Source organism: Hibiscus syriacus, unplaced genomic scaffold (genome assembly GCF_006381635.1).
Source record: "Hibiscus syriacus cultivar Baekdansim isolate YM2019G1 unplaced genomic scaffold, ASM638163v2 tig00111193_pilon, whole genome shotgun sequence".
NCBI classification, from domain to species: Eukaryota; Viridiplantae; Streptophyta; class Magnoliopsida; order Malvales; family Malvaceae; genus Hibiscus; species Hibiscus syriacus.
The window spans coordinates 66,427-86,522 of NW_024063012.1; the positions used below are offsets into that span (position 1 = coordinate 66,427).

At 33.9% G+C, this 20,096-nt stretch overlaps 1 protein-coding gene across 3 annotated transcripts; it reads right to left on the minus strand.

Moving 5' to 3' along the window:
• Positions 1–603: 603 nt before the first annotated feature.
• LOC120155533 (zinc finger protein BALDIBIS-like) lies at positions 604–12,127 on the minus strand. 3 transcript variants are annotated; one of them, XR_005518977.1, is made up of 4 exons: positions 11,927–12,125; positions 11,448–11,844; positions 10,472–11,362; positions 604–614 (listed from the first exon to the last, which is right to left on the minus strand). XR_005518977.1 is itself a non-coding variant. In XM_039167066.1 (4 exons), the coding sequence occupies exons 1-4, from the start codon at positions 12,042–12,044 to the stop codon at positions 10,618–10,620; spliced, it is 1,230 nt and encodes a 409-aa protein (XP_039022997.1). In that variant the 5' UTR covers positions 12,045–12,127; the 3' UTR covers positions 10,328–10,617. The 3 variants fall into 3 exon arrangements, 2 of the variants coding, with proteins under 2 accessions (XP_039022997.1, XP_039022996.1); XM_039167066.1 differs by lacking the exon at positions 604–614 and having other exon boundaries at positions 10,328–11,086; positions 11,117–11,362; positions 11,927–12,127; XM_039167065.1 differs by lacking the exon at positions 604–614 and having other exon boundaries at positions 10,328–11,362.
• Between the last annotated feature and the right edge of the window lie 7,969 nt (positions 12,128–20,096).

The following is a 20,096-nucleotide window of genomic DNA, read 5'->3' on the forward strand; positions in this document are numbered from 1 at the left end:
CCAACACTCTAGAACTAAGCACATTGAAATAAGACATCACTTCATTAGAGACCATGTCACTAAGGAAGATGTAGTTCTAGAATTTGTTGATACTTCGCATCAATTAGCGATCTTTACAAAACCTTTGGACAAGGAACGTTTTTGGACACTTAGGAGAAAATTAGGTTTAACTGACCTATCTTCACTTAGTGTTTAAAATAATTTTAGCACTTTTAAGACTAAATGAAAAATGCTTATAATAGCAATTTCTGATTACATTTATTGCTATTAGTTAGGGGGAGTTTATGATTCTTGATGAAAAATTAACTTTATGTTCAAATGTAGTTTAAGGATTAATTTGATTGATTGAACATAATTAATTTTTGATATATGAGTTGCCAATACCACTAGAGAAGATTAATTTAGCATTTTGAGTGTTTAAAATATAGATTTTTGAATTATACGGCATAGAGAATCGATACCCCCTTAAAGGTGAACCGATTCCCCCTTTGAAGGGGAACCGATTCCCCCTAGGGGAATCGATACCCCCTGGGGTTCTGGTTTTTACGGGCAGAACACCCTAATTTTTCCTCAAACCCTCAATATCTTCTTCATTCACGTCGTTCTCTTTCTCTCTCTCTCTCCCTATCTCCTCTTTGCTTCATAACATCTATTTCTAGTCAGAATTTCATCATTTTTCAAATCCTAAACCTGCTAGCATCATTAAAATCGTGCAAACAATATCAAAATTCACTCAACCTCATCTTTCAAGGTAAATTTTTCTAAACTCTCTATTTCATTGATTTTGAACATAAGACTAGTTTCAATTAGTTCTAGATAGAAATAGTGATCGGGCATTGATTGTTTAGTGATTAGAAACTAGATTTTACAACTAATTTCATAAAAAAACACAAGAATTTTCCAAAATTCTTTGAAATTTTTGAAATAAAAAAATGTTTTTCAAATTATTGTGTTTTGATTGAATTATGTTGTTATGAAAACTATACATATATTGATTTTCAAAACCTTATTTTTCAATAAGTTTTTTCAAAAAAAATTGCCCATTAGGATTAGTTTAAGAGAACCTTGAAATATTGAGAACTCAATTGTGTTTTGAGATTGATTGAATTGCATACATGTATTTTCTAAATTGCAGGTTATCCATTATGTTCCGATTTCCTAAACCATGTCAAATCCTAAACGTGATAGGTCTTCATCTAGTCGTTCAAATCCACCTCCAAATCCTCCTCCTATTCTTGAAATTCCTATTCCTAATCCCGTTGATCCTAATATGACTATCCAAAACTCTTGCTTCAATCATCCTGGTCCTAGAAATCATCGTTTATGGTATTATCAATATTTTGACTCTTACAAAATTAGAAAAGAACGTATCCCTTCTCGTCAAGCTATGATAGATATCGATTTTATATATCTTCCTCTTTTACAAGAGTGGAAATTTGATGAACTTTATGACCTTGAACCTATAGTTTACCATCAACTTGTTCGCATATTCTATTCTAATGTTGTTTGTATTAAAAACTGAGCTCAAACCAAAACCATAGCAGTTCGTTCCTATCTCTTAGGACAATTCATCCATCTTGACTCGGCTTACATAGTTAATGAATTAGGATTAGATAATGATGGTATATCAAATGAAAAACAATTTTTAGGTTCTCGTTATAAAAGAAGGGATAGTGCGAGTTTCTTAGATCTTCATGATCGTTTTCTTCATCTAATGATTTCTTGGTGGTTTCGACCATCCGGAGGTCATTACTCTACTCTTCGTGCTTTAGATCTTTGGTGGTTACATTGTTTCCAAAACAATATTAAAATAAACCTACCTCAGATTATTTTTGCTGAAATTGTTGAAACCGTAAATCTTGTTCCTAATAAGAAACTCTGTTCATCTCTAGTTTACGGTTGCATTCCGAGTAATCTATTTTCTAAAGCCGGGCTTAGAGTAGGTCTAGATGACTTCTTTCCTCTCAAGAAACAAATCAATCTTCTTTCCTTAACGAGAGCGGGATGGATAAAGAATAAGGACATCAGTGAATGGGTTCGATCTTCTGAAAATACTCCAGGAGCTAGCTCTTCTCAAGCTCCACCAGAAGCTGACGACGATCCCGAGCTTGAACAATTAATGCAAGATATTGACGAAGCCGACGATGAGCCGGAACAACACGAGGAACAAGCTCAACAAGAAGATCACGTGCCTCCATATTTTCAATCATTTATGGAGACATTTGATTTCCGTTATGCATCCTTGGATTCTCGTTTCACTTCCATAGAATCTCACTTCTCGACTATGGAAGCTCAACAATTGGAAATTCTCCGGGAGATGCGTGCAAACAATGAAGCAACCAACGCTCGTATTAATGAACTCACTCATGAAATGGCAGTTATACGAGCTCATTTCCCACCTCCCGATCCTCCTACGGATGCTTGAACTTTGATCTTTGCTTTACTTGTTTGGATTGAACTTGGATATTTGCATTATTGTTAAAACATTTTGAATGCTTTTGGATTGTTTATTTTTGGTTATTCGAACTTATGTTTAATACATTTGATTTGGATTTCGTGTTTATTTTGCATCTTTAGACATATATTACCAATTATCCATTACATGTTTATGAATATTGACTATGAAACTAATGGCTAACCTCTCTTTTGATTGTGTTCTTAGCAGCTTATGTTTATATATATAATCAATTGGCTAAATGATTTCAAAACCTTGTTTAAAATCTTTTACGAGTCTTTTTGATTTAACAAAAAGGGGGAGAAATGTTAAAAGCGTTTTTAAAGAGGAGTAGTGTTAAAGTAAGGGGGAGTAGTATTTTTCAAAATCAAAAATCATTTTGAAATTAGAAAATCTTAAAATGTTTTGTTATATCAAAAAGGGGGAGATTGTTGAAAACATTTTGATGTTTCGATATAACAAATTAAATTAAGAGAATTTTAATTTTGAAAAAGATTTTTCTAAGCATATTCGATATATTAATCGAATATCAAAATATTAATCAAAGTATTTCAAAGTTTATTTTAAATCCTTACTAAAGTGTAAAATTAAGTTTTAATATTAAAATAATTTTAAAACAATTTTACAAAGTATTTGGAACCGTTTCAAAGCCAAAAATTACAGTTTGTCCAGAGGGAACCGATTCCCCCCCAAGGGGGTACCGATTCCCCCTGAATGGTTTGGCTTTGAGAAATTCCAGTATGCTCGGAGGGAACCGATTTCCCCCAGGGGTATCGATTCCCCCCACTGTTCAACGGTCGAATATTTGAATTTTACACTTAGGGAACCGATTCCCCTTGAGGGGGTACTGATTCCCCCCACACTCCAAGATGTTGTATTAATTGTTTTCACACTTAAACGGCTCCAATAACTTCATTAGTGATCCCCAACGTTCAGAAGTGATTTAAGGTGTATTTAAGCAAGCTTAGAAGCCATTGATCAAAAACAAGAAACATCAAGCAACTAGAATCAAGAGAGAATCAAAGAGAAAGCATTAAACCTCAAGTTTGAGCATTTCAAGCCTATTTTTCATTCAATATTCATTTTGCTTTCAAGAACACTTATTGTGCTCAATTGTATTTATTCTTGAGTGTTCTTTCTTTGTTCTAGAATTGTGCAAACATATTTTCCTTGTGAGGTTTTTCTTGTAAGTTTGCAAATTTGTAATCTTCTCTTTGAGAAAAGAGTGTTCTCAAGAATTGAGGTATATTCTTGAGGGAGTTGTAAGGTTATCTCTTTGGCCTCTAAAGAAAGAACAAATTAGTGAATTTGTTGGAAAATTCTTAGTGTGGATAGCTAAGGTAGTGGACGTAGACTTTGGTTGATAAAGTCGAACCACTCTAAATTGATGTGCAATTACTTTCAATTTTCTGCAAAAGCTTCCATAAAATTTTAATTGCCAATTCACCCCCTCTTGGCCGCCGTCAATCGATTAACTCAACAAGTTTAAATAGGTTTTAGTATTTTAAGTTTCAGGATATTATTTTTATATTTTATCTTTATTTTAGGTATTTTAGTTTAAATAGTTTAAGTGCTTTAATTAGGATTTAAGATGTTTTAGCTTGTTTTTAGGAATTTGAAGGCTATAAATACCCTCTCAGGGTAAGCCTAGAAACACATCTCTCTCATCTGAGAATAAAATCTTCATTTTATTTTTAGTTTTCTCTCTATTTTTGCATACTCCTTTATTTTTCTTTAGAATTTCGTTTTCAATTATGTTAAGTATGACATTGATCATGCTTAGCTAATTTTCTTTCAAGCCGAAGACTAAAGCGAAGATTGAATTCCAAACGTGAGAATTGTAAGGTACTTAAATCGCTTCAGATTTTTCTCTCTATTTTCCGAGCTTATTTTTCAAATCAAAACGATTTCGACATTGGTCCGGATGTTGTTATGGTTAAAGTTTGAAGAAGGATTTGCTTATTGAAACATATTCAACTTCCCGAGAACACACTTAGCAAAATTATTTGCTAAGAGGAAACTGAGATCAAAATCAGTTATTGTTGAAACAACACAATTCGAGTTGGCAGTGAAGAATTGTCCTTGTAAACCAACGTGAATCTTGAAGTAAAAATTTGTTTCTATGATTCGATGAATTTGAGGCAAAGCTGAAGTCTGAGGCTGCTTTCACTATAAGTTTTCTTTATCCCAATTTATTTATTTTATTTATTTGTTTATTTAATTTTTATTTCATTATACTTCTTTAAATAATTTAAAACCCCCTTATATCTATATTACTATTTTAATTCATTATTTATTATTTTAATTTATAATTATTTATTTTTTTATATATTTTCAATTTTACCTAGAATTCTATATTTTCATAAAATCAAGAAACATGTTTACTAAATCACAAAAACCATAGTCCCTGTGGATCGACCCTGCTTCTCTATATTACCTTTTCTTTTCTATTTAATTAAGAAGATGAAATTATTTTGATAACAAAACGACAGTTATGAAATACGAACTCAATATTGAAATTACCTCAACAATAACGAGAAGACTAACAAGTCATTCACGATCGAACATAAAAAGGGCACGCGATACAACACCCATGATTGGAGAAGAATAAGACATCATTCGATAGCATTTTTTCAATAATCAGTTGCCTGACACATTTCTCTATATATATATACCAAAATTGTAGAGTCCCAACTGAGTCCGCCGGCAATGTGAAAATCTTCGATGTGACGCAACTACATACAATGAACTTGGTTGCAAGATTTATTGGGTATCAAGATCCCTCCTATGAGTTGTAATATGCAAGCTCGGGAAAATATTTTAGCATGTTCCTTGGAAAAGTCTTCACTTAAATGTTGAAAATTTGTAGTCAACCATGATAACGGTATTCGACCACCTTTGAAATTAGAAGGAATACCTCCAATATAATTCTCACACAAGGAATGTCAATTACCATCCGCCACACCAGAAATAACATCCCCATCTACCGGAAGCTCCAAATGTATGTAAACATCCTCCAGTGTAATAGTGCATTCCCCATACGAAAGATGAAATATGTGTATCTCTGGTCCCCACCTCTCAATCAGTGCAGAAATAAGGTTGGATTCAAGGTTACAATGCCCTTCATATTTCGTCATGTAACCGAATTCGACCTTAGCTAAATACGGCTAGACACGACTCGGTATCTCTAACTTAGCATTACGAATAAATGGATCTAATATGCAGTCATTCCCCTAATTAAATAAATAATATACAAATTAAAATATAAACTAATACTAAAAAATAAAAATTCACAATAATTAAAATAACAAAATTTAAAATTGTTACCGTATCGATAAAATGACTCGATATATGATTCTCATCTAAAGGAAGCAACCCGCATTCCATTTTATATTTGTAAAAAGATATAAGAAAATTAGTAAATTAAATAATAATTAAATAAAGAGAAAATAACCTCAGTGACAAAAAATGTCTTATAATATACGATTTTAACCAACTTTTTTTTGGATTTGCCAAAATGATCAACTAAATCGCAATGCGATCGATAATTCACAACGCGATCTCCGGTATCGCAAATCAGTTTCCAGATTCGCAATGCGAACTTCGACTATCGCATTGCGATTTACATATTCGCATTGCGATAGTCCAAGTTCGCGTTGCGATAGTCGAAGTTCGCGTTGCGATTTTCCAAATTCGTTGCGATAGTCAAAGTTCGCGTTACGATTTATTCCAAATTCGTTGCGATAGTCGAAGTTCGCGTTGCGATTTATTCCAAATTCGTTGCGATAGTAGAAGTTCGCGTTGCGATTTATTCCAAGTTCGTTGCGATAGTCGAAGTTCACGTTGCGATTTATTCCAAATTCGTTGCGATAGTCGAAGTTCGCGTTGCGATTTATTCCAAGTTCGTTGCGATAGTCGAAGTTCGCGTTGCGATTTATTCCAAATTCGTTGCGATAGTCAAAGTTCGCGTTACGATTTATTCCAAGTTCGTTGCGATAGTCCAAAATCGTAATCTCTAAAAATATAGTATTCGTGCGGACGTGTCGAAGATACGTATTACCACGACCACGAGACAGCGGCGGCGCGAGAGTCCCCCTTGTTCTCTATCACTCAACAAGGAAGTGGGAAAGCCAAGCCTTAAATACCATTCCCAATAGTGTTTCCAAAACTATGTGGGATTGAGCATTACCAACACTTGTTCCCAATACTATGTGAGATTGAGCCTTAAATAGTGAAATTATTTTTGAATGTTTTTCTTAAAATTGCAATAATCGCGATTGATTGTAGATTGACTTTTAATTATGACATATTTAATCGTATAATACTAATGCAATTGGTTGTTGATTCAGTTGTTTTAAGGTGCATGATTGTTAATTGTTTCCTGAATAATCACATTGTATTGGAAACAAGTGTTGGTAATGCTCAATCCCACATAGTATTGGAAACACTATTGGGAATGGTATTTAAGGCTTGGCTTTCCCACTTCCTTGTTGACTGATAGAGAACAAGGGGGACTCTCGCGCGCCGCCGTCGTCCGTCTCGTCTCGTCTCAGGTCGTGGTAATACGTGTCTTCGATACGTCCGCGCGAATACTATCTTTTTAGAGAAAATTCTTAAGAAACAAATGCAATACCACCAGTCGTTTGGACTATCGCAACGAATTTTGAATAAATCGCAACGCGAACTTCGATTATCGCAACGAATTTGGAATAAATCGCAACGCAAACTTCGACTATCGCAACGAATTTGGAAAATCGCAACGCGAACTTCGACTATCGCAACGCGAACTTCGACTATCGCAACGAATTTGGAAAATCGCAACGCGAACTTGGACTATCGCAATGCGAATATGTAAATCGCATTGCGATAGTCCAAGTTCGCGTTGCGATAGTCGAAGTTTGCATTGCGAATCTGGAAACTGATTTGCGATACCGAAGATCGTATTGCGAATTATCGATCGTATTGCGATTTAGTTGGTCATTTTGGCAAATCCAAAAAAAGTTGGTTAAAATCGTATATTATAAGACATTTTTGGTCACTAAGGTTATTTTCTCTTAAATAAATAATAATTAAATAAATAATAATTAAATAATAAACTATTAAATTATTATAATATAATAAAAAATTATAGCTTCTAAAAACAATAACAAAACTTACTTAAAGCTTGCTATAGGAATTGATAAGGAATAAAATAAAAAATTTTAGTGTGGATTGAGTGTTGTATATGAATGTATTTATAGGAGGGAGGGGGAGGGGGAGGGGGAGGGGGAGGGGGAGTTGGGCGATATTAAAGGGGTTAGTGGTTATTTAATGAAGGCATGGTTCGTGCCTTCCGCCACGTGTCAAATTCCCCATTAAGGCGCGTATTACAATTCACGTTTTTCACGTGACGCCAGCTCAGACAGAGCCCTAAGAAGATGCACTTCATGATCTGCGTCTTCCGTCCATGTCTGCAAAGCTCGTATCCTGAAACGCGCTTTATTATCACTTTATCAGAAATGATTCTAGATCGGTAATATTTGAAGAAATGCTGCTTAAAAGGTAATTATTGATTGTTTGGGTGATATTTTTGTTAAAACGCCTAAAAACCATTGAGTAATAGTTTTTATCCTTTTTTTTTTTAAATTGTGAGTGGTTTAGGTTAAATCATTCGAGCAGACCTTGTTGCTATTATTATAGCTAGTCCGATTTAGTTCGTGTTTAAATATCACCTTTCTCTACATATATTTTAGATTATCTTATTTTTCTTAAAAGAAATTTTATTTTAAGCTTAAATATAAAATAAGTATAAAAATCATATCGGTTTTTAAGGATGTGTTTAAAGTATTTTTTTGACTCATTTCAGTATCTAACATTATAAACTTTATCATTTTAAGTGTCCGGACCGTTAACGATATTAATTTACTCTATTAAATAGCACATGTCATAATCTTAGAATTTTGGAACTTTTATTTTTCTTAAAAATGAAAATATCTTTAAAAAATTTAAAAAAACCTTTCCCACATGCATCCAAACCCTGCTTCCATGCCATTTCCATGGCCAAACAGTCAACCAAATGGCCGCATGTCACAGTTAGCTAAACAGTCGATTATCACGATTGACCAAAAGAGCTTAAGAGATTGAGTATTTGAGATTTTAGAGATTAGAGATTAAAATTTAGGGATTTAAGAATTTTAAGTTTTGAGATGATAGTAAGGATTGTGATTGGTCATTGGGTGGTCGACGACGTATAGGTAGGCGGTCACTGATGAATGGGTGGTCAGAGATGATCGGCTATTGGAGTAAATTGGACTAAAATAAGAGATTTTAAGAGTTTAGATTTTTTTGGTATTTTAGAAAAAATGGGACTTTTCGAAAATAGAATATTTTTAAGTTTTTAAGTTTTTTAAAATAAATTTCTAAAATTATCAGATTATGATAATTGTCACTTAACGAAATAAATTAACACTATTGATAATCCAAACACCTAAAATTATAATATTTATAATATTAAATATCGGGATAAATAAAAAAAATTAAATACCTATTTGTAAAAAAATATAATTTAAGTAATTATTTTATATTTAAGCCTTTATTTTACATTACTTGCCTAATTCCAAGAGGCACACACACACACGTATATGTACAGCTTTAGCCCAACTATTTGATTTTGAATATATATATATATATATATATATATATATATATATATATATATATATATATATATATAGTATCTTTTATTTATATTGTTAATGTTATGTTGAACATTTGAACCCGTCCGAAAAGAAAATACAAGTCGAGGTTTTGATTTTGATATATATATATATATATATATATATATATATATATATATATATATATATATATATATATATATATTAGTATCTTTTATTTATTTTATGATTCATATATGTTTTATTTAGATTTTTTAAATATTAAGATTGAAAAGTGTATAAATTAGGATACTATTTTGTTTTCTATTTATATTGATATTTGTTGTTAAAATTAAAATAAATACATGATAATTGGGATGAGCAAAACTTGACTCGACTCGAAAAATCAATTTTTTCTACTCGAATTGACTTCTAGTTGCAATTTCATAAACTCGACTCAACTCGAAAAAATTTCAAGTTCAAATCGAGTTGTAAAATACAACTCGAATAACTTAAAGTTTTTAGTAATTAGTGGATTTATTTTCAAGTTTAAGTCGACTCATTCGATTTTGTATGAGATATGTATATCACATATGAAAAAAATACGAATAAATATATTTGCATTGTATATATGGTTATAGAAAGTCACTTAAATTAGAATCAAATAATATTATAATATTAAAAATATTTACAACTAAAATTAAACAGAAACTCAAAAAATCAACTAGACTCAACTCGAATTGAAAAAAAATTCAAGTCAACTCCGAGTTGTAAAATATGACTCATCAACTCGAATAACTTAAAAATTTTTTACTCGACTCGATCGAACGCTCACTACTAACTATAACAACGGACATATTTATTGTTTTCTTTTTAAAAAAGAAAAGAAATTAAAGTTGATAATTCTCTTTCTACGAATGTGACAAAACGATGAGTACACAAAAGATTCTTTGGGAGCCTTTTAACGATATTATAAAGTGATTTTTTCCTTCTCAAAGTAAGATCTCAACCTTTTACTTTTGGTACTTCGATTGCAATGTGGAGTAGAATTTAATTTAATTAACATAGGGGGGAAATAACTCAGAATTTAGAGTAAATATACCTTTTTTCATAAAATTTCAATGTTTCTTTAATTTTGATTTTATTATATTAAAATCTTATTTTTTATGAAATAAAATCGATTATTAAAAAACTTAAAATATGCAAATACTATTATTATCAAAGTGGGAAACACGGAGCAAATTGAAAACTAAAATTACTAAAAGTAAAAACTTTCAACAAAATAATTATAAATATATAAGAAGGTGAAAACTAAAAACTCTACGTTGCATGGAGGGCCCAAACACTGCATTGTCTCTTTCCCTTGAGTCCCTTTCAGGACGCAGTCGACTGGTCCCATGGATCACAAGACTCCCGAGTTGACACACTCCTGCTTCATTTTCCCTTCATTAAGCCATCATCCAGCTCAATTAACCACCTTTGAACTAGCTTTCTAGTCCCACAAAGCACTTTAACTGTAACCAATCATCAACTCCATGGCTGAACTGAGCCCATTGAAGCAAACTTGGCAAGCTCTTGTTGGAAGAACAATTGTCTGCTCGATTCATTTCCCTCACCAAGAAAGTCCCTTGTTAAGCTCGCTTCGACCTCATTTGCATTCGTCTTCAGCTTTGAGCTCGAGTTTAAATCACCTATTGTTGATTGAGTTGAAGACAATGAACTCAGTAACTTGTTGTGGTCACCATTAGGGCTGGAGATTGTTGAAGGGGACGAGCTCATTAACCCAAATAACCCACTGTTGCTTCTGGTAGATCCCATTTGAGCTGCTTTTTGCAGGAGAGCAGTGGCTGACATGTGAGTGTGGGTTTGTCGGAAACGGTTCTGAGAATTGTTAGAATACAGAGATGTTATGGGTTCCGACAAATCTCTCTTGTTCTCTTCTTCTGTCGGTCCTCGTTGTAATGATGTTTGTGGAGGGTACTGCTGGCTGAGCCTTTGTGTTTGTGAAAATGAACCGAAAATGCTCATTGGTGCAACCATTTCAGGTAAGCTTGTAGGTTTTGGTGCAAAGAAAGCATTGCCATTGCTTTGAATAATACCGATTGGCTTTTGCCTATTGGAATCCAGATTATCGGAACTAGCAGCAAACTTAGGCTTAAAGCCTGATAATTCATAGTTATTGGCCCCAATATTTGTCAAATCATTTCTAAATCTTGCACTTTCTTCAGCTAATGCATCGCAGAAAGCTCTATGAGTGATGAAACTATCCTTCCTGCATGACCAAAAATGAAGCTTTCCAATCATATGGAAACATACCACAAACTATTTATATATATATATATGTATGTATATATTACCTGGAAAAGAGGGTTCCACAATCACATCGATACTCTCGAGTGCCACAGATCTTACTATGAGCTTTCCAATCGGACAGAACTGCATATTTCTTGGAACATTTCTCGCACTTCCATTTCTTTTCACCATGTTTACGGCTAAAGTGTTTCTTTATACCAGTGAGGTCTCCTAGTGCTCTCGACAGGTCGTGGTGGACGCAGGTCTTCTCGGGGCAGATGTAAACTTTCTTTCTAACTTCTTTGTTGGTTCTTTTCTTGAGCTTCCATGGCAGATTGTGTCCTCTCCTATGGAGCTGTAAGTTCTGGTCCCTTTGGAAACCCTTGTTGCAGATTTCACACAGGAATCTGTTGGTCGCCATGAGAGACTTTGGAGATAAAGCAATCACTTCAGCATCAGGATCTGATCATTTCAACAACAAGAAAACCTCCCATCAGGAAGAAAACAATTCTAAAAACAACATTAAATTTGATAATAAACTTGCCTGGTGTCCCTGGCAAATTTCGTCTCTTCTTCGCTGGATTATTAACAGTAGGGTTAGGGTTTGGGTTTGGTTCTTGAGTTAATCCTCTGAAACTCCAAGGAATCGAATCCGACATCATTTGGCTGATTTGATGAACTGATCAACCACACCAAAAGTGAAAATCTATACTGAAATAAAACCAAAACTCCACAACTGAAGCAGGAATCTGGGAAAACTACTAGTACATATTATACTTCAAAAACTGAGTATAATACTACAAAAAAGTAATAAACTTATTCTTCAGTACAATATAAACACAACCCAACAATTCTGGTTTATTGTTTTATAAATGAAAGATTGATATTTGAACTCAAAGTTTTGAAATTGGGGAAGAAAACGCCAAAAAGAAAGCAAGGAGGAGAGAATATTTTGTTCCCCATGGCCATCCACTCCCACCTTATCCTACACGACTTTTCTTCCCAAGTCAGCCGCCAGACATAGACTCACATGGGCCACCTTTTTTATTTTTTTTATTATATAGAAATAATACTTGAATGCTGCATACATGTGGGAGTAAGAGCATGTAAATTGGTTTGATTGGGAGGTAAACCTTAGTTGAAATTGGAAAACTTTTATTATTTTTACTTAAAGAAAGAGAAAAAAACAATGATGATGCTGAACAAAGGAGAAAAGAAAGAATGTTTATAGTAATGTAAAAGGTTATTTGAATTTAATTTTTTAATTTAAAATATTTAATTGAATAATTAAATTATCCATTTTACATCAATTAAAGTTCTTTTTGTTAGCTTAATTCTTAGTTTAGACGTTGAATGTTAATTTTTAAAGAAAAAAAGAGCTTCATAAAATACCCCTTCTAGGCCTATAAAGAGAAAAAGAGTGCTCTAGAAACTTGTTTTACGGTAAACATAATCGAGGATACTGCAGACGATATAAACTCAGGTCAAACTGAGTCAAAATACACAACGTTGCCAGACCTAAGAGCCCACGTAGTTAGAGTATAGGCCACAAAATTACAAAATCTAAGAACATAGCAAACCTTTAAGTGGATCCTAACCTCTAGTGTTTTATGAGCTTCCAAAAGGTGGTAACTCAATGTGGATAGATCCTCCTCTTGTCGGGATAACTTGTTAACAACTAGCGTCGAGTATTCGAATATGACATGGGTCCAACTATACTCGCTAGCCAACAAAAGAGTAGCATTAAAAGCATGAATCTTTTCAACACAACCTAGCGATACTGCAACCATTCCTCCAAGTACCTGGTCGAGAGAGTTACGAGCAATAACACCAACATTTGTCATCCTCCCAATGAGTTCAAAAACATCATTCGTGTTAATTTTAACATAACCAGGAGGGGGAGGTTTCCATTTTGTCTGGCCTAGAAACAACGACGTTCCGGGAGCAAAACTTGCAGTCTCACCCTCCTCAGCGCATGGTTCCTGGCAGATAAGAATTCTTGTTGCAAGGACCTGTCATTGATAGCCAATATCCACGGGGGTTGCCACTTGTTTTCATGCACTTTGGAATTCCTTTCATTCCAAAGATTCCAAAGGAGAACAAGAAAGCAAGCTAGGTCATCAATATTCATGGAAAAAAATTACCAAATCGAGCCAATCTAATGGAGATACAAGTTGACTAGACAAAAATGCACCTTGTACTCTGGACAAAACAAACGTTTCCTAAGTATATGAGTAGTCTCTCAATACGTGAACGGTCGTCTCTTCTTCCATCCCACACATTAGACATATACCATCACTTATCCCGGCCTCAAGCAAACGCTTACCAACCAGTAAACCACCATGAGCCACTCGCCAATCAAAATCTTAATATTGGGTAAAACTTGTAGTTTAGCAACTAATTTCCAAACTTTGGATGTGAAAATCGTAGAATGAGATGGTCGTTGAAGTCACTAGTATCCCGAATGAACGAAATAAATACCCGAGTCACGATAACCTTAAATAATCATATCCCTATTGGTTGGAGCGATTGGTGTTTTCAAAATCAGTTCAGAGTCTATAGGATTGAAAATTTGACGTACCCTCGACTCATTCCAAGAAGTTGTCCCCTCTAATGAAGTTTCAAGCCTGGAACTGTTGCGTAGGAAGATAGGAATAGTCTCCCGAGAGAGAGACTAACTTTGATCCTCCCCAATGATCTTGCGCATGTGGATATAACTATTATGTCCCACTCTCCAGAACAATACACCCGATAAAGCTTGAATGGTTTTTTGGATACCCTTCCAAGCATAAGAATTCCTATCGCCCTTAGGGGCACTTAGTATGTCGCAATTTGGATAGTACTTTGCTTTCTAGACTCGTGCCAACAAACAGTAAGGATGATGAATTAATCTCCATATTTATTTATTGAGCATGGCCAAGTTAAAAGAGCCAAGATCCCTTAACCCAAGCCTTATCGACTCGTTGGGTTACAAATCGTTGACCATGCCACTAACGACCATCCACGTTCTGAGATCTTACCTGTCCACCAAAATTGTCGCATTATGTCATATATTTCATTAAGCAAGTTTTCAGGAATCAGATAACAAGACATCGCGTACTGAGGTTGCGTCTAAGGACAACAACCGCTTTGTCCATCCAGTAACGCAGATATCCAAATGTACGAGTTTTGTTTTTCCTAATATACGATTGAAGTCTCAAGTAATGGTCTAAGGAGTCGACAGCCAGTATACCTAAAATATTAACCATTTGTGTACGATGTTCTAGTAAGGTTCGTGGGCATACGTACAATACTGATGTAGTAAAATTTTAAGAGACACGTAAATTTTAAATTGATATTAAAACTTTAAATTTTAGATATTAATTTAAATTTTAAAATAGAGAGTTTGAAAAGGAATCAAATTGATTTGAAAAGGTTGAATTATTGAATGAAAAAGTAAGTTGCCTTTACAGCAAACTGAGTTTGATTGAAGATTGTTGTTAAAAAGAGAAATTATTGTGTTATAATTGTAGCAGCAGACATCAACTATGAGGATTTTCTTATTGGGTTAAAATGTTAAATAAATAGTAACTAAAAAGATGAAAAGATTGAGAGAGAAGAGAAAGGACCCACAAAACAGATTGTCAGTAGCAAAAACATATATTAGGTTAATTTAGTTTGATTTTTCTTAATAAAAAATTTAACTTTTTTTCCCTAAATATCATCTTTAAAAAATAAATAAATACAAAAATGACAATTTCTTTATACGAATTCTTACGAGAATTTTATTTTTTTCACAGCAAGCATAAAGCGGTTTAAGTCATAAAAAGAAATATTACTTTTTTAAATTTAAATTTTAGTAACTATCGTTTGTAGGGTATATTTTTAATATGTTGAAAATTTTTGAATAAATAAATACATTCATTGATTGAAATCAGAAACGGGTAGAATTTTATGTTAGTGGACGATTGTAAAATTATAAAAAAAAAAGACTAGCTTATAAACTTTTAGGCGATAAAATTAAATTTTTAATAATATATATATATATATATATTAAATAATATTTAAAATTTAATTTTTTTAAAAAAACTACCATCTTCATTCATTCCGTTCGGTCTATCCATACTTAAAATTGGTGTACAACTAAGGAGACGTCCACAAGGATATGACTAAAAGCTTATACAGAGTGAATAATGGCACCAAACTTAATTTTTCAAGAGAAAATTACATGGAGCAACAACTTCGACATGCACAATTTGAATGAGGTAGCGGTAGCTTTGGTGAAGAACTTGAGATTTCTGGAAGATATCCACAACTGCTGCACAAGGAACGGACGAAAAGGCTAAGCTAATGCCATAAGATGGTTACAAAATATTATAGCCACAAGTCAAGGACAAGATTGCAAGACATAACAGCAAAGGAAGAACAAGTTTAATTTTAATTTTGTAGATATTCATTTTCGTTCGGAGTTTTTATTCGAGCTTTTGTATACATATTATCATTTTTTTAATTTTAATTTTATTCTTAATTAATGGTAAAGTTAATGAATGTTCATTATTAAGTATATATGTTTAGGTTAAAGAATGTTGGTTACAAGATTATACGTCATGCGTGTATATATATATATATATTATTTGCGTGTGGGTGCATCTATTATTATATATTATTATATGCCTTTATATATTATATGTTTATATATGTTATATATATAGAATAACTAAATATTAATTAATATTACTTTTTTATTATTTGATTTTACATGCCAAGTACAAAAGCCAAACAATGGAAGTGATCAAATACACGAAATAGCTCAAGTGGCCCAAGTTAAAAGGAAAAAACCAAAAATCCTAAGAGCATAAGTCATCCATGTCCCGCCAAGATCATCCATTGTTAGATTTGAGAAGTGATCAATGAATTGGATTGTACCAGTGTTAAAACTGGGGGTTTTAACTCTAAAGATATGTGCAGCTAGTTCTCAACCGTTAGATCTTGAAACAAGATCTAACGGCCTATGTTTTTTTTCTACAACCTTGAATTTGCGCATATGAGTAGGCCTGTAAATGAACTGAACGTTCAGCGAACTGTTCATGAACCGTGCGGCGGGAAATTCGTTTATGTGCGCTTATTTATTAAATAAACGAACATGAACAAGATTTTGTATTCGTTTAATTAAATGAACGAACATGAACATAGGTCTCGTTCGTTCATTTACGTTCGTGAACGTTTGGTTATGTTCGTTCGGTTATGTTCGTTTATGTTTATTCATTTATGTTTAACCCAATCTTCTTAAATCAATTTTGGTGACCAATTTGTAAGTATCTTAAAAATATTAATTAATCTGATATTCTAATGACCAACTCCATAATTAATCCAATTTTATTTGGAAAACCCAACAATATTAACATGGTTTAGTTCTTTTTGAACGATCCATAAGCTCCATACCCAGCACCGTCAACATCCACTGTGCTAAAACCCTATGTGACTACGCCACCAGCTGATTATTCGATGAGCAAAGAGGAGTCCCAATTTTCAACTTCTACATAGCACGAAGCTAAGGACATGTTTGTTTAATCCCCAAGGATTAAGGTCGGCAATCACATGAAACACAATCTGTGTTCATCTCGACTGTTGTTGAAGGAGAGAGGAAGAAAGAAACTGGAGGAACGTTATGCAATCCCACATCAGTAGCAAACAAGCAGCTCGGGTTTGATAATTTATATAAAAGAAGATGGGTTGAGAATAGGTTTAAGCATCTTTGCGCTTGGGGCAATGTCAAGCTTGAATCGAGCCTTTTCGAGTTGGAGTCGAGTTTCAATATTATATTTTGAGTTCAATTCGAACTTGATAATTTTAAGCTCGCGAGTTTTTGAGTCGAGTTGACATTGAAAGTTTTCGAGTTCAAGTCGAGCTCAGCAATACTCGAGCTTGACTCGGCTCGTTTACACCCCTAGGTAGAGTCTCCAACGTTTATGTTTGTGTTCATTTATGTTCGTGTTCGTTTATGTTCATGTTCGTTTATGTTCGTTTATTTATTAAATGAACGAACATGAGCATACCTCCGTTTGTGTGCGTTCGGTTCGTTTACAGGCCTACATATGGGTCACGGAGGGTCATCAATCATTATCAACTTTTTATTTCACAAATCAGAATCGTCTCAAATTCATGATGCTTCCACATTTGCAACGATCAATGGTCTCTCGACCACCTGTGCTCTCTACTAACACTACCAAAACGGCTTAAGAATGCAGAGAATAAAAGGCTTTCGACAATCCTTTCTAACATTTTGTACGAGGAGGAAACAAAACGAAAGGAGGCATCTTTGTGGTGAAAACCTCCCTCAGCCATCAAATCGAGCCATAAATCAGAATCAACGGTGACCCTTTAAGTCTCACATGCAAAGCTAAAAAGGAGTTTTTTTTTTCTAAGGGGATATAAAACGAAAACAGAAAGAAAGAGGGTGACCTTTCCTAATCAACCAAAAAATTATTTTTCTCGAAACAGAAAACCCAAATAGAAAAAAAAAAAGAAATAGAGAGAAAAATTGTTACCTCGTGAAAGATAACTCATTGTTTTCTTTGCTAAAGTTGGGAGAATCTTTAATGATTGAAGGCCTAGTACAAAACTCAAATAGTGGAAGTGACCCAATACACGAAATGACTCGAGTTAAAGGGGAAAAATAGAAACCCTATGAGCATAAGTCATCCATACGTCGCCAAGATCATCCATCGTTAGATTTGAGAAGCAATTAACAAACCAGATTACACCAGTGTTAAAACTAGGGTTTTCAACCCTAATGGATCTGTGCAACCGATTCTTAAATGTTAGATCTTGTTTTACGATCTAACCACAAGGGTTTTTCTACTGCTTTGAATTCATGCGTATGGGTCACAGGGGGTCATTAACTCTTTTTGGTCATTTGTTTCACAAATAAGAATCGTCTCAAGGTCATAATTCTTCCACATATACAACGATCAGTGGTCTCTTGACAACCCATGCTCTCTACCAACACTCCCAAAATGACCAAATAATGAAAGGCTCTTGGAAGAATCCTTTTTGACATCTCGTATGGGGAGGAAAAAAGTGAAAAGAGACATCTTTGTGATCAAAACCTCCCTCAGCCATCAGATCAGGCCACATATCAGAATCAATGGTAAAGGAGGATCATTTCCCTCAAAGTCTCACATGCAAAGCAAAAAAAAAAAAAAATTAGAATGAGTTCTTTTCTTCAAAGTGGGATATAAAACGAAAACAGAAAGAAAGAGAGGGACTTTTCTGAATCAACCAAAAAATAGTTTTTTTCGAAATAGGAAACCCAAAGAGAAAAAGAAATAGAGCGAAAAACTCTCACCTCGTGAAAAATAATTCATCGTTTTCTTTGCTAAAAGTTATGAGAATCTTCGATGATCGAAGGCCTAGTACAAAACTCAAACAGTAGAAGTGACTCAATACACAAAATGACTCAAGTTAAAGAAAAACAATAGAAACCCTAGGAGCATAAGCCATCCATGCGCCGCCAAGATCATCCACCGTTAGATTTGAGAAGTGATTAATGAACTAGATTGAACCAGTGTTAAAACTAGGATTTTTAACCCTAATAGATATCTAACGGCCTAGATATTTTCTACAGGTTTGAATTCGTGCGCATGGGTCACAGGGGGTCATTAACTGTTGTTGGTCATTTATTTCACAAATTAAAATCGTCTCAAGGCCATGATGCTCCCACGTCTACAACAATAAGTGGTCCCTTGACCACCCATGCTCTCTACCAACATTTCAAAATAAGCAAAGAATGAAAGGCTCTTGGCAGAATTCTTTTTGACATCTCGTATGAGGAGCAAACAAAATGAAAGGAGACATCTTTGTGATGAAAACCTCCCTCAGCCATCAGATCGAACCACAGATCAGAATCAATGGTGAAAGAAGGGTCATTTCCCTCCAAGTCTCACATACAAAGCTAAAAAAGTAGAAAAACTAAAAAGAGTGTCTTTTATTTTCTAAGGGGATATAAAACGAAAACAGAAAGAAAGAAAGAGACTTTTCCAAATCAACCAAAAAATACGGTTTTTTAACAGAAAACCCAAAGAGAAAAAAGAAATAGAGAGAAAAACTCTTACCTCATTAAAGACGATTCATCGTTTTCTTTGCTAAAAGCTAGAAGAATTTTTGATGATTGAAGGCCTAGTACAAAACTCAAATAGTAGAAGTGAACAAATACACGAAATGACTCAAGTTAAAGGGAAACAACAGAAACCCTGGGAGTATAAGCTATCCATGCATCGCCAAGATCATTCACCGCTAGATTTGAGAAGTGACTAATAAACCAGATTGTACCATTGTTAAAACTAGGGTTTTAAACCCTAATGGATCTGCGCAACGGGTTCTTAATCATTAGATCTTGTTTTAAGATCTAACGGCCCAAGTTTTTTTCCTAATACTTTGAATTCGTGTGTATGGGTCACAAGTGTAATACCCCAAGTATCGGGCAGGTGATACTAAATATAGTTTATCAGGCTATGTGAATGAAGATTGGTTCTCCAAGCCAATTTATGTATTGATATGATTTATACGATCTTCATTCGATTTTTGATATTTTATTATATGCTTATATTTAAGCACAATTCATTTTGTATTACTATACCTCACAAAGTAAATACTTAGCATGTGTTGATTTCACATGTAGGAAATAACAAAGACTAGCGGAGTAAAGAGTGCAGTGGCCATCATCAATCAAATGA

Coding starts and splice junctions, on each gene's coding strand:
- LOC120155533 (XM_039167065.1), bottom strand. CDS start 12,044: ATGATGTCGGATTCGATTCCTTGGAGTTTCAGAGGATTAACTCAAGAA. Junction 11,845..11,926: donor AAATTTGCCAGGGACACCAG/GCAAGTTTATTA, acceptor TGAAATGATCAG/ATCCTGATGCTGAAGTGATT. Junction 11,363..11,447: donor TGTGGAACCCTCTTTTCCAG/GTAATATATACA, acceptor TTGGTCATGCAG/GAAGGATAGTTTCATCACTC.